Source organism: Suillus discolor (assembly GCF_016758755.1).
Source record: "Suillus discolor strain FC423 chromosome Unknown F5147scaffold_1, whole genome shotgun sequence".
Lineage (NCBI taxonomy): Eukaryota > Fungi > Basidiomycota > Agaricomycetes > Boletales > Suillaceae > Suillus > Suillus discolor.
This window is the reverse complement of record NW_024541248.1, coordinates 801,900-814,609: the sequence shown is the minus strand read 5'-3', so window position 1 is coordinate 814,609 and position 12,710 is coordinate 801,900. Positions and strand designations below refer to the sequence as shown.

Here is a 12,710-nt window from a genome sequence, read left to right as displayed (position 1 = left end):
ACCATCCATTTGCCGCGAAGCCATCATATCGTCACAGACGCGTGAGTTATTATAAAATCGTGCGTTAGATAGTTTAGCTTGCCAGAAAGGATGATGACAAAAGAACGTGCTGGTATTTGATCGTTTTTCGTGAGGCAAACTGCATGAATTGGGTCCCTCTGAGATAAATTATTCACAATGTGATTGGTGTCATTGACACGAAGGAAGGAGCTGGTAAGCAACGTATGTAGCAGTCGACAAGAGTCCTAGAGAGACATTAAGAGAGGGAAGGCAAGATACAGATCATACTACTTACCAAGCACTGAGAAATTGCTGACGATACTTCCATACACCCGCTGAAAAAAATAAATGAGATGATGTCGAGTATTATAACAAGGCGCAACAACGAACCCTCTTTGGTTGGCCCGACTTGTATCCAATGGTATAAGCGATGCGCGCGAAGGAATATGCAACACATATGGCAGTAGCTAGAGCAGGGTACTTCAGACCCGCCATGACAGTTCTGACGGTAACCCCTGTTATGTGTCACTTTCTCCTCGAATTCAATGCAGACTTACGAAACGAATACTACGGGTGCCGTTTCAAGCGTATTTTGGTGTGCACCTAGGTCAAGGGTGAATCAAACGCCACGCAACTACAAATTTAAAGAAAACATACGCTGCATGCAGTTGAAACGAAGGGCTGCAGCGGAATCTTTGACCTCAGCTTTTTCAGCATACACTGTGGTGGAAGGTATAAGGGAGTCTGGAATTAGTAAGAAGTCACTTGAACGCACGTTGAGGAAACTCGATCCCTGCCCTCTTGCGGTACCTTCCAACCATAATACTCTGCCAGACAAGGACCCACCCAATGGTGATCAATGAACTCGGAACATACCCATAACTATACGAAATGAAGTCGTCAGAAAGAGTATGGTCAGTCAGCCAACTTGAACGCACCCATCAGGTAGAGTCATTATTGCTTGAAATTTGAGAGAAGTAACTTGGAGTGCAGTTTATGGAGATATTATCATGCTGAACCGTGGTCTTCATTTATAGTAAGCCACTATAGTGCTTCAGGCCTTCAGAAGTACTCATGGTACGGTACGCGTACTTACTCTGACTCTACGCGTCACCCCGTCGGATACTTACGCGTCTCTTGGCTTGGTAAAAGCAGATTCATAATTCCCAAGGCACAAAGTCCAATGCCCGTGATGCCAGGCCGCGTCAGCGCTCGGCATAATGACATGGAGGAATCATTTGTAAGGCCGTCAGGTGTTAGGCTTCCCGGGATGACGCGCAAAGTGCATGCCGGTCAGGCACTGTTTTGAAGGAATCGTAATACAGGGAATAATGGGACTAGTAGTGTGCAACTGCACAGATCGTGTGCACTAGAATACCTGTGAGGTCCTGCAAGTTGTAAGTACACCGCCAGTACAGCCCGTGCTGGACCCCGTGATCAGCCCAAGCTTCAGGTGGGTGTCATCAAAAATTACTTACGTAATCAACAGTCTAACCACGTGCTCGATAATTTTGAGATCTGAGCTATGATCTGCAAGACAAGCAACCTCAATCCGAGATGTCCAAACGAAGTGCATCCGACAGGGAAACAGACGGCCAAGCATTTGCGAAGGCATCTGGAAGTGGTGCTAAGCGTGATGAGAATGAAGTAAATGATATCGGTGAGTTCGAGGATGCTTGGGAGGATGAAATCGAATCCGAAGAGGAGGTGGTTGATGGAGAGACCGGGGACGGCGAAGATGGTATGTGAAATTGTTTTTCGTGTGGCTTCGGAGTGTAACTCACAGGTGATGTTGTTTAGGGATGGATGTTGATGAAGTCATGCCCGCTATCGAAGAATCCGAAGAACTACCTCCTGCTCCAGAGGCATTTATCCCCGGGACGCATGTCCTTGGAAAGGACGAGATATTGGAGCCTGACGACTCAGTGTATATCATGCGCCATTCGATGAATGTGACATGGCCTTGTTTGTCATTCGACGTCCTCAGGGACAGTTTGGGGGACGAGCGGCAGCGGTATCCAGTAACTACATACCTTGTCGCTGGAACACAAGCAGATCAAGCAAGCAAAAATGAGCTCTCAGTCTTCAAAATGAGCTCACTACATCGAACGCAAAAAGATGGAGGTAATGTACGATTTCATGTTTTTGTCATCGATGCTCATAAATTGTCATGTGCAGATGATTCAGATTCAGATGAGGAGGATGATGATGCGCTCGATGAAGATGCTATACTGGAATTCCGTTCAGTACCTCATCACGGTGGTGTAAACCGTGTTCGTGCCCAACCCTTACCTCCTGCATCACCTCTACCTCCTGCATCACAGCCCTACTTTACCGCAACATGGGCCGATAATGGCAAAGTTCATATATGGGACATCAGACCGCTAATCGAGTCTCTGGACGTTCCGGGATACTCGTGGGACAAGTCGAGAACTAATAAGCCAGCTTTTACTATTAACTCGCATGGTCGTGCCGAAGGGTTTGCGATGGACTGGGCTTCATCAGGAAATGCAAATCCATCATCGCTACGTCTACTCACTGGAGACGTGCACTCGAAGGTATACCTAACGACAACCACGCCATCGGGATTCAACGCCCTTTCTCAACCGTTCACATCACATACCTCCAGCGTCGAAGACCTGCAGTGGAGCCCATCTGAACCCACTGTATTTGCATCATGCTCTGCGGACCGCAGCGTGCAGATTTGGGACGTGCGGAGTAAAGGACGGCGAAGTGTGGCCGGAATCGAGCCAGCGCATGAGAGTGACGTGAATGTCATTAGCTGGAATAGAAGTACTAGTTACCTCCTTCTTAGTGGTGGTGATGAAGGTGGAATCAAGGTCTGGGACCTACGCAATGTCCAAAAGAAAGGGTATGTCCAGGTCAAATTGTATGTCACGCTCATGCTCACAGATCGTCAGGACAACAGTGTTGCCTAGCCCCGTTGCCTCTTTTAAATGGCACACCGCCCCCATAACCTCTATCGAGTGGCACCCGACTGAAGACTCGATATTCGCTGCATCTGGCGCAGACGACCAGGTGACCCTTTGGGATCTTGGAGTCGAACCGGACGATGACGAAATGGGCACATCCATGAATGACACACCTGATGGTGCACGAGACGTCCCGCCACAACTCCTCTTTGTCCATCAAGGTCAAAAGGATGTCAAGGAAGTTCACTGGCATCCACAGATTCCAGGCGCAGTTTTGAGCACTGCACTTGATGGATTCAACATCTTCAAAACGATATCAGTGTAGTTGTGCGCCAGAGGCTGCACATGCCATTGTTGCCACCGGGCCGATGGAAAAGTAGAACCTTGAGAAGTTACATACCTGGAATTTACATAATAGATATCACTGACCAACAGAGGAACGCATTAACCGAAACGTCATCGACTCGTTGTTGTAATTATCAGTATGGATACGGTAAGATTACTGGACCCAGAACATCTATGCATTAGTACAGCCCGACACCATTGTTTCCTTTGGGTGCCCGAATCTACACACAACATGAACGGAGAGAACGACGGAGTGATTCGGAAAACTTACCTTGGCAATATTTTTATGCAGGATATCAGTGAGAACAGCGTAAACATTGCGTATGTCTATGAGGTTCTGGCGAGAAAAGAAAAATTGCTTCTCATCATGTTCTTTCAAACCCAGCTAAATAATAATCCCATCAGCGGTTTAAGATTATAATACACAAGAGGTGCGTACTGTGTAATCTTCTATGTGGGGGTACTTGATGAGTTTGGAGCAAATCTTCGCTCTTGCCAAATGATGTTGGCGCGCAGCATCACGTATATTATACGCGCTCTCCTGCGAACGGAGGAGTTCGCTAAGAACCTCTGGAAGCGTATCAGACCAATGATGTCACGGCCACTCCGTGATTACTTACCCTCTTGGATTTGAACACCTTGGGTGGCAGACGATTTCAGTTTAGCCACCACAAATAAGACTTATAATTTAACTCACCGAAGTTGTCACCACTGTTTGAGGGAAGACGTCAAAAAGCGACCCACTGGAAGGAAAAAGGGCTCACTCTTCAATCCTGAATCTCGTGTCAATGCAGATAATAAGAAATGTCGAATAGCACGTACTTGGGCATGGTCAGGTTCACCCATAATTTGACTTTGTCCTGTTTGATTATGTATGGTCAAAAAATACCCATAGGAAGTCACAACGGACAGATACGTACACAAGAGTCAGATAGCTGTGCACACTCTAGTTTGACCGTCTCATGCAACTTCGAGATGAGCTTGTTGGCATGTACACGCTCTGGATATCTTGCATTGACGGTCTCGTCCAGATGGGAGGGCGCGGCACTTCCGTCTTCATTGCGCTTACGCTTGTTAGATAATGAACCATTAGTCTCTGTTGATGACAATGGAGGGTAGACGGTAGTATCTGTGGATGTGGCCGCTTGAGATATTCGGTAGGGTGAATCTTCGGCATTCATAGACTCGATCAGGCTCGTAAGTTCACTGTATATAGGTGAGAAAATGGGGGAAAAGCAAAAGAAATTATAACATTCATTATCTACAATGAACATGAGCAACAAGTCGAAGACACAGCAAGTAGCTCACCTTGTTTGGGAACACGCGGAAGACGATGCCTTCTGCAGTCTCCGCGACCTTTCCACGGAAGTCCTATACATTGTTTTTGCATTTTAAATGCGTCATAGTTGCGGCTGGCACTACTTACTTCAATGCTTTTGGCAACCTCTTTAGTCATGGACATGGTGGTCAGAATCATGACAGGCGCTGGCACGGCGGAATTGTCTTTCATGTTAGTGAGCCAGTATTTGTAAGCAGCTTTAAGTCAATCGCACCCGGTTACTTAAGTTGTACTTACTCTCGCATCCACCGGACTTTGTACGACGTCTGTACGCCCCAAGTGCTCTACCTTTGTCAAAATACTCGCGGGGTTCGTTTATTTACCCGTAAAGAAAGGATAATAACCTATAGTAGTATCTGCACAAGCAGGTATTGAAGCTGAAGGACATGGCAAACCAAGTGAGTCTCGTGTCTATGCCTTAGCAAGTGGCTTTTCATAGCGAATACAGGATGAAGATTCAGTGATTTCAACACTGACAGGATTCTCTCTGAATAGTGTTCTGTCAGGCCTATCCCTCTCTACAGGCGATCTTCCCAACAGCCTTGGTATTTCAGGATTGTCTTCCTTGGACGCCAAACAGATTTACAATGACAAGTGGGACGACGATGCCGTCGGTGCGGATCAGGGAGAGGATTTCGAGGATGAAGTGAACAAGGAGTTTGAAAACGAAATGCCGGAAGACTTTGTAAAGATGGAGGTTCAATCTCCTGTTGGCATGCGTCCTACGGAGAAGCGCGTTAGGATAGTGAAGCGGCTAGTGGAGAGGCCAAAGACTGTTTATGAACGCTTTCCAGCCTTCGAGAAGGACAAGGTCCTTGACTTCTCAGAGTTATTCAAAGGGTACACGGTCAAGAAATCGAGGATAACAAAGAGGCCTTTACAGGGTGCGAATTGTACCACAGAATCTTCAAGAATGTTAACCGTTATATAGCTGAGAGTATATACCCCCGGAAACGTGACATTCCAAGGGGTTTCCTTGATACCGTAGTCGGTGATACCAAGCGGCAGGTCGAAAACAAACGCGTGGAGGAAGTCATGTCCGCGGGCAGCATCGAACATGACTTGCTGCGTGCTCTCGAGGTGAGTGCCAATCTCGGGTGCTCCTTTTAATTCCCTCATAATGTGTAGGAGCGAGAAAAATCAGATGTGCCCGTAACTCTTCCTTTGCACGACAGAAGTTTTGATTTGGTGCTACTATCTAATTGGGAGGACGAGATTGTGTACGAGCCGAGCCACACAACTACGCCATCCACTCTGGAAGACAATAATCTCACCACTCCTGTCAACAAAGCTCTGGAGTCGGGTGCTTGGACGCAGAGCATTATTTGGAGCCAAGATGCCCCTTTCCGCGATTTCATTCAACTAGAACTTAACGAAGAAGATATCACAGAAGAACATCCTCAAGGTAGTTCTTCTATCTCACTGTTTTCACGGGTACTTTTGCTAATATGAGGTGACATTTAATTGTAGAGACCGTCAGACCAAAAAAGCGTATCAGAGCACACGATGCTCAAATCCGCGATAAATTTAACCTGTCTAACGACCACTTTTACGAGGTGTCGAAAGAAGGTGGCCGTCACCGCGTGCGTCAGACGTTTGGACAACTTGTCGTCGAACATGCCTATCCCGCTCAGAAGCTCCAACTTCCATTTGTGCGTAAATTGATTTCAGCATCGACTGTAATGATTTCTTATCTATCTTCTCTATCAGTACAAGACAAGGCTTTCAAAGCAGGAAGCCCGCTCCTTCCACCGGCCCGCCTTGCAGTTCCCAACCAATATTGATATCCGCTTTAGCAAGGTGCGCACGGCAAAGAAGAAAAAGGACAAAGCGGGCCGTAAGGTTGGTAAGGGTGGTAATATCGGCGAGGGGTTACATCGTACGTCCGACTTGAGCCTCAAGGACACCAGTAACTTCGTCCTATGGGAGTATTCCGTGAGTCTTTTTCGTCTCTTACCTGACGGAATCGGATATAGCGAGGTATCCTTTAGGAAGAACATCCGCCAATTGTGCCGAACTTCGGAATGGGTAGCGCGCTGGTGAACTACTATCGTAAGAAAGACGAGAAAGACGACTACATGCCGAAGGTACGGATCAAACGATGAGTGAGGACGACACTTAATTCAATTGACTCATTAAGCTTGACCTTGGGGTACCGTTTGTCCTCGAGCCGCAAGATGAGTCGCCTTTCATGAAGTTTGGCTACGTCTATCCTGGCCAAACATTCCCGGCACTATATAACAATCTCGTGCGGGCGCCACTTTTCCGCCACAAACCCTATCCTACAGACTTCCTGGCCGTTAGGTACGGTCCTCCAATTTCACCGGTCAGGTAAATTTATTAATTGGATATTAGGAGTACCACGAAAGGCGAGACACGGTACTACTTGCGTGAGATCAAGAACTTGTTCGTTATCGGCCAGACGTACCCTGTTACCGAGGTACCAGGGCCACACTCTCGGAAGATCACCAACACCATCAAGTATCGCTTACAGATAATCGCTTTCAAACTCCTGAAAAAGAGCAGTGAGGAGCGACTAAAAATATCAAGATTGATGAAGTACTTTCCCGATCAAAATGAACTCCAGATGCGGCAGAGGCTAAAGGAGTTCATGGAGTATCACAGGCGCGGTCCTCATCAAGGGTTTTGGCGTCTTAAATCTACCGTGACCATTCCTAGTGATGTGGATATGCTGAAGATGGTCGGTCCCGAGCAAGTCGTGTTGATGGAGAGTATGCAAGTCGGGCAACGCCATCTCCAAGACTCTGGCTATACTCAAACCGCTGAAACCGCGGAGGATGACGAAGGCGAGACAAAGCTTTCTGTTGAACAACAGCTGGCGCCTTGGATCACGACAAAGAATTTTCTATTCGCCACCCAGGCTAAAGCTATGCTTCGGTTGCATGGGGAAGGTGACCCTACTGGGCGCGGAGAAGCGTTCAGCTTCATCCGCATTTCCATGAAGGATATTTTTGTGAAAGCGGGCGAAGATTATGAACAGAAGCTTGGCAAGTTTGATTATTTTTGTGCGATAAAGCCAACTAACCATATTTTTCTTTATCAGCCGAGGCAGATAACAGGCCAAAGTCCGCACATCGTTACAATGTTGCCGAACAGCAGCAAATTTATAAATCCGAGATCGAGCGGATATGGAAAGCTCAGTTCGATTCATTGAGCAGAAAGGACGAACCACAATTTACAGAGGAAGATGAAGTGCCTGCCCCTGTTGAGGTCAAGAAGCTACAACGGCAAGCTTCACACAGGAATGAGACACCCTTCTCTCCTGCAATGTCACCAGTACCGATTGGTCCTGGCCCTGCATCACCCGCTTTCAGCCGCGGCTCTTCGTTGGAACGGGACCGAGAGATGAGTTTAGGACCGAATGACAGTCGTAAAGTTCTCCGGATTAAGCGACTGGTTTGTTGTCTAACTCTTTCAAGTTCGAAACTTTATTCATTCCCGAATTCAGGTCGACGACGAATGGCAGACAGAAATCATCCGCGATCCTGCTGTCATACGTGCTTATGTGCGTGCCAGGCAAATATTAGAGGAAGAAGCCACACTTGCCGACAATCTCGCACCTACGGGTGATGCGGACAAGGATAAGAGGTACAAAAAACGGTATGTGGTCGTTCATACATGGCTAGCTGTGCAAGTAACGTGAAGCTGAAACCCGATCTCCCCGTAGGTTGGAAGAACAGATAGCACGAATGAAGAAGAACCAAGAGCGGCGTCTGCATCGTAAAAACGCCAAGATTGTCAAGGAAGGTGGCACCCCGATGCAACTCAGCCGGCCGCTCAAACCAGATACAACCGTGAGTTCTCAGCATGATTGACAGCACGAGGTTTAGAACTTACGTCCTGTTCAGAGACGCTGCGGTCATTGTGGTCAGATGGGCCACATGAGTACGTCATTTCCTTTAATTCACGAGCTGTACCTGGTGACTCTTTTTCTGATAGAAACTAACCGTAAATGTCCTCGTTGGGCAGAGTTCAATAGTGGAACGGCACCTGCACCTGCCACTCCTACATCCGTAACAAGTCCGCCACCCAACTCCGCTGGCATGTCTAGTTTAAGTGGATTTAACAGAGCTAGCGGGGCCCTTGGTTTTGGTGCACCGGTTCCTTCTCCGTTGGCAACTAGTCCCCCAGTATCTGCAATGGAGGACGTAGATCTGGCGGCACCCGGCACACCTTCCGCTCCAAAGATAAAACTAACGCTCAAGAGATCATGATGCGTCTCGCGTCCTGCCGACTTCTTTGTCTATTTTATTTTGAGTGCAGTCAATCCTAATATATGTAACGTATGTCTCGCAATAAACTCGTGTACAAGTAAAGAGTGCAAAAAGCAGAAAACAGTGATGATGGGTTTGTAATAACTAATTAATGTCTATCGCCTATGCAACGGCCATCTCCACATCTACCGAAGGCAGCCGGGTTCGCGAAACCCTTGAGGATCCCATCTGGGGACTGCCGAAGCGTTTCCGATAATCCTCGTTAATCTTCACAAGCAGGTTACGTATGAGCTCTGCATGCTTCTGCCGGTCTTCCGGTGTGACTTCCTTTGTCAGGTGATCTAGCTGGATCTTGTCAACTTTCTTGACTAGTTCATCACTCTCTGATGTCTCAGTGATTGAGCGTAGACCAGTGATGGATGTGTGAGCGGACACAGGTGACGAACGTGTCGAGCTAGGGGTCGTCCCACGGGATGTATCCGGAGATCGTGATGCAGACGTATGAGGTGAGGGCGGGCGGTACATGTCCTTAATGGGTGGGAGTCTGAACGGACCTGCATCAGGCTTGAGTGATGGTAGCTTCAAATGAGAGTCTTCGGGAAGCAGTAAGGGGTACAATTTACTGGAAGAAGGCACAGATGATGAGGGCGGTGACAGCAATGCATTGATTGATCCGCGGTGTAGAGTTGTAGGGAGGGCAGGTGCTACCGGTACCGGTTCGGGTGCATTAGCAGGAGCTGTTTTCAATTGGATCATGGCCCGCATAGCCTTGTTATGGTACTCTGGTGCAGCCATTTGCACAGGTGGAGGAGCGCCACGAGGCCTACGAAGCGAGCTGAATTCAGCAAAAGACTCTTGTATCGACGAGTGATGTGGTGGCGTAGCATTGGAAGGGGTGGAACTAGAAGAATGTGGTGATGTCGGGTCGAGCGGGGGTGTAGGGTGGAAGTGCCCTTGGGGAGTGGATGCTGAGTGATAGGCATATGTCGAGGATGGCGTATTGAGACCATAATCATGGGAGGCGGACGCTGAAGCGCGACTCTGATGGGAAGACGTGTACTGATCTGAGTAGCCACCAGGGCTGGAAACATGCATAGGCGGATAAACAGGACTATATTGAGTCTGCTGCACGGATGGGTGAGAAGATCTCCCAAGTGATGGTGAAGGGTAGGCGGCGGTGGCATATTGGTGCGCAGTCTGTGCATATGCGGCATCGTGAGCGTACGCTGTCCCTGGACCCAGCAGTCCAGGCATTCCGGTGAGCCCAAGTTGACTGAGGCTGTCAGCATCAAAATATGACGTTGGTGAGAACCGTCCGGATAGGTCCTGGGGTGCGCGATTGTTTCCAGTCACGTCCCGGCCAAGGGTCACAAGAAATTCGTTAACCGCAGCAAGTTCCTCTGGTGTGCGGACGTCAAAAGACACTGAGCGAGGATTAAACTCGTCATAATGTGCACCGTCTTGTGCATATGTTAGATTATTGAGACGCTCCACCATGTCTATGAATTCGTTCCATCAGATACTGTTTGCGGATCAAATGAGAGTGTATACATACGGTTGTCGTAAGCAGGATTGACTTTCCTCTTCTTCATTTCAGTGAAGAAATCGTCGACAGTATAGTCGAGCGACCTCTTGTTGCGATTTGAGGCGCGTGCGTCGGATTTAGTATTGTCCCATGAGGGTACCTGATTGTGGAGAAAGGGGTCGTATGACGGATGAGGCAGATGACGAGGATGATTATCAAGTTCCGGAGAAGGAGTGGGCAAGGCACTGTAGTGGCCACCTAAGGTCCGACGTTAGCGGATGTCATGGTGGAGATCGTGCGACTAACCGTCTGCTCCTATAGCGGAACGTGGGCGTGCACGAGCGAAAGGGACTTTGGAAGGCAACGCGCCCGGCGCTGGGCCTTGGAGTTTACCAGAAAGCGACCTATTGAGAGCGCCTTTTGATGGGACAGCATCTCCGCGAACACGGGAGGCGTAAGCAGGATCATTTACGGTAATTGCTTTGGAGTGCTTGTGCTGCGCATGGTGCTCCTCTGTATGGATTTTCTCGTGTTTTTTGAGATCTTGCGGGCGCTTGAAAGACTTTTTGCATATCTGGGGAGGAGTGAGCCAAGCTGAACGGTGAGGAAAAAACCAAAAAATATAACGAACCTCACAGACATGCGGCTTCAACGGAGTGTGGACTAGGAGGTAGTTTATATTAATAATGAATTATAATAAGTAATAGGGATGGTATACCTCGGAGGTGACTTGTGATATGATCGCGTTTGGCACAGGAGGTCCCACAATCCTTCCATTTGCAAGTGAGACATAAATTATTTGTACTCTTTCGACCGATATGGTCGTTGCAGAGGTGATTGTAGAGAACCTCAGGATCTGTGAAAGTTGCCGAGCAATCGACCCATTGACAATTGTAAGATTCTGAGTGTGATGGGATTGATACTGAGGTGTCTGGTGGTGGTGATTGTGAAGGAGCTTTCAAGGATGAAGCAGTAGAGTGAGGAGGAGGAGAATCTGATGGAGGTTGCATGAGGTAGCCAAGTGGGATGAAGTCTGGGACAAGAACGGTCGCGGAGTGTAAGGAAGTCATTTTGATTTTATAAGAAGGCTGGGTCTCCTTTGTATGCCAAGAGAAGAGTGAGTCTTGGCGTATAAGAATGCCAGCGCGCCAAGAAATTGCATCCTTGGCACCAAGACCGATCACTAGTGTCGGAGATCACCGTGTTCGATTTTAACCCCAATTGGGTTACCTTCCGGTTGAATTCGGAATACAACGTTAAAGCAAGTTTTTGAGCACAACAACACCAAGAGTTCTCAGTTCTCGCCTCCGTCAATCTCCATCTAGCTTCCCCCTAGAAGTCCCCTCTTGACAGAACTCAGACCCTGTGTTCTAGACTACTTTTTTATGCGTTCTTTTACAACTACTACAGACACCTTCTCACACACGGAACGGAACGCAAGGCTCTACTTTACTCTAGCACTACCGGATTCGTACGTATATACGGAGTCGACGGACTGCGGGTGGTGCCGACTGTACCGGGATGACTCCGGATGCTACCGAGAACAACGGTAAATCCAAATTCTCATGGCGGAGACATACTACCATCCTACCTGCCACCTAGGAAACTAACGGGATACCAGGTACAACGCAAAGCCGACATGTGAACAAACTGTTTCCTGGAACTGATAAAACTCAAACTGCTAATGTTATTGGGCACGCCACAACCAATGATGCTCATCATCGTGACTATTATGCGCTGGCTCTTCCGTTCTTCGGTAATAGATTTAAAATGACTGCTACAGCAATTCCTCGACCTGAGAAATCATTCACCCGTGAAACACCACAAGCGCACTCTTTAGGCAATACAACATGCCAAGCACAAGATTACTAATTGGGAATCAATTTCATTTCAGTTTGACAGACTCTGACTTCATTTGCCAAGCCAGTCCACCGCCAAGAACATTTAGTGCCAAGCTTTGTTGTACTCCTGACAACTCAAGGCTGTCCCTTTGGGATCCTTGGACCGCCTTTTAAATCTGAACCAGGTGCTCCAAACTTTCTACTGCGCATCACTTTGTATTTCTAAGCGGCGTCTTCCGGGTGTTTATCAAGCCGACTGACGGGCCCGAAAGATGAGTGGCACTAGTGAGAATGAACTCAATCCATATACTTCAGCAAATTTAACTTGTGGACGGCCTTTCCATAATAACCGGTCCCTTCGCAGTATGACCGCAGATCCAATGGCCTAGAGCAGCCTTGCCCCCAGCGGTAGTCAACTGGAAAGGAAGAAGAAGGTCACCATACTGATAAAGGTCACGCATTTCATGACCCCTCGTGCGTAACGAGCACCTG

The 12,710-nt window shown here is 48.0% G+C and overlaps 5 protein-coding genes across 5 annotated transcripts; 2 read left to right on the top strand and 3 right to left on the bottom strand.

Annotated features, from left to right (window-relative positions):
* Positions 1–39: 39 nt before the first annotated feature.
* On the bottom strand, positions 40–1,427 carry F5147DRAFT_662792 (uncharacterized protein). The gene is made up of 8 exons (XM_041434819.1): positions 1,097–1,427; positions 939–1,044; positions 776–882; positions 658–720; positions 558–603; positions 391–502; positions 296–335; positions 40–245 (listed from the first exon to the last, which is right to left on the bottom strand). The coding sequence occupies exons 2-8, from the start codon at positions 953–955 to the stop codon at positions 190–192; spliced, it is 441 nt and encodes a 146-aa protein (XP_041300036.1). The 5' UTR covers positions 956–1,044; positions 1,097–1,427; the 3' UTR covers positions 40–189.
* Positions 1,428–1,557: 130 nt separating this feature from the next.
* On the top strand, positions 1,558–3,258 carry F5147DRAFT_562701 (WD40-repeat-containing domain protein; the record flags this gene model as incomplete). Its single annotated transcript, XM_041430634.1, has 4 exons — positions 1,558–1,741; positions 1,801–2,124; positions 2,179–2,872; positions 2,922–3,258. The coding sequence occupies 4 exons, from the start codon at positions 1,558–1,560 to the stop codon at positions 3,256–3,258; spliced, it is 1,539 nt and encodes a 512-aa protein (XP_041300035.1).
* A 199-nt stretch (positions 3,259–3,457) lies between these two features.
* Positions 3,458–4,740, bottom strand: F5147DRAFT_647113 (proteasome activator pa28 REG alpha beta subunit; the record flags this gene model as incomplete). The annotated part of the gene is made up of 9 exons (XM_041433180.1): positions 3,458–3,499; positions 3,550–3,663; positions 3,718–3,848; positions 3,899–3,916; positions 3,976–3,989; positions 4,101–4,138; positions 4,199–4,462; positions 4,587–4,649; positions 4,705–4,740. The coding sequence occupies 9 exons, from the start codon at positions 4,738–4,740 to the stop codon at positions 3,458–3,460; spliced, it is 720 nt and encodes a 239-aa protein (XP_041300034.1).
* Positions 4,741–4,860: 120 nt separating this feature from the next.
* On the top strand, positions 4,861–8,908 carry F5147DRAFT_662788 (TAF1 transcription initiation factor TFIID subunit TAF1). The gene is made up of 14 exons (XM_041434818.1): positions 4,861–5,015; positions 5,066–5,501; positions 5,549–5,697; positions 5,746–6,022; positions 6,088–6,269; positions 6,328–6,552; positions 6,609–6,704; positions 6,758–6,921; positions 6,973–7,625; positions 7,682–8,034; positions 8,087–8,238; positions 8,306–8,432; positions 8,487–8,523; positions 8,578–8,908. Exons 1-14 carry the CDS (start codon positions 5,004–5,006, stop codon positions 8,850–8,852), a joined length of 3,138 nt encoding a protein of 1,045 aa, XP_041300033.1. The 5' UTR covers positions 4,861–5,003; the 3' UTR covers positions 8,853–8,908.
* Positions 8,909–11,519, bottom strand: F5147DRAFT_662784 (uncharacterized protein). The gene is made up of 5 exons (XM_041434817.1): positions 11,096–11,519; positions 11,009–11,040; positions 10,684–10,951; positions 10,408–10,635; positions 8,909–10,351 (listed from the first exon to the last, which is right to left on the bottom strand). Exons 1-5 carry the CDS (start codon positions 11,445–11,447, stop codon positions 9,015–9,017), a joined length of 2,217 nt encoding a protein of 738 aa, XP_041300032.1. The 5' UTR covers positions 11,448–11,519; the 3' UTR covers positions 8,909–9,014.
* Between the last annotated feature and the right edge of the window lie 1,191 nt (positions 11,520–12,710).

Coding starts and splice junctions, on each gene's coding strand:
- F5147DRAFT_662784 (XM_041434817.1), bottom strand. CDS start 11,447: ATGACTTCCTTACACTCCGCGACCGTTCTTGTCCCAGACTTCATCCCA. Junction 11,041..11,095: donor TATCACAAGTCACCTCCGAG/GTATACCATCCC, acceptor ACTACCTCCTAG/TCCACACTCCGTTGAAGCCG. Junction 10,952..11,008: donor TGAAGCCGCATGTCTGTGAG/GTTCGTTATATT, acceptor ACTCCTCCCCAG/ATATGCAAAAAGTCTTTCAA.
- F5147DRAFT_662792 (XM_041434819.1), bottom strand. Junction 604..657: donor TCGTTTCAACTGCATGCAGC/GTATGTTTTCTT, acceptor CCCTTGACCTAG/GTGCACACCAAAATACGCTT. Junction 246..295: donor CAGCAATTTCTCAGTGCTTG/GTAAGTAGTATG, acceptor ATGTCTCTCTAG/GACTCTTGTCGACTGCTACA.
- F5147DRAFT_662788 (XM_041434818.1), top strand. Junction 8,035..8,086: donor TTCTCCGGATTAAGCGACTG/GTTTGTTGTCTA, acceptor TCCCGAATTCAG/GTCGACGACGAATGGCAGAC. Junction 8,239..8,305: donor GATAAGAGGTACAAAAAACG/GTATGTGGTCGT, acceptor ATCTCCCCGTAG/GTTGGAAGAACAGATAGCAC.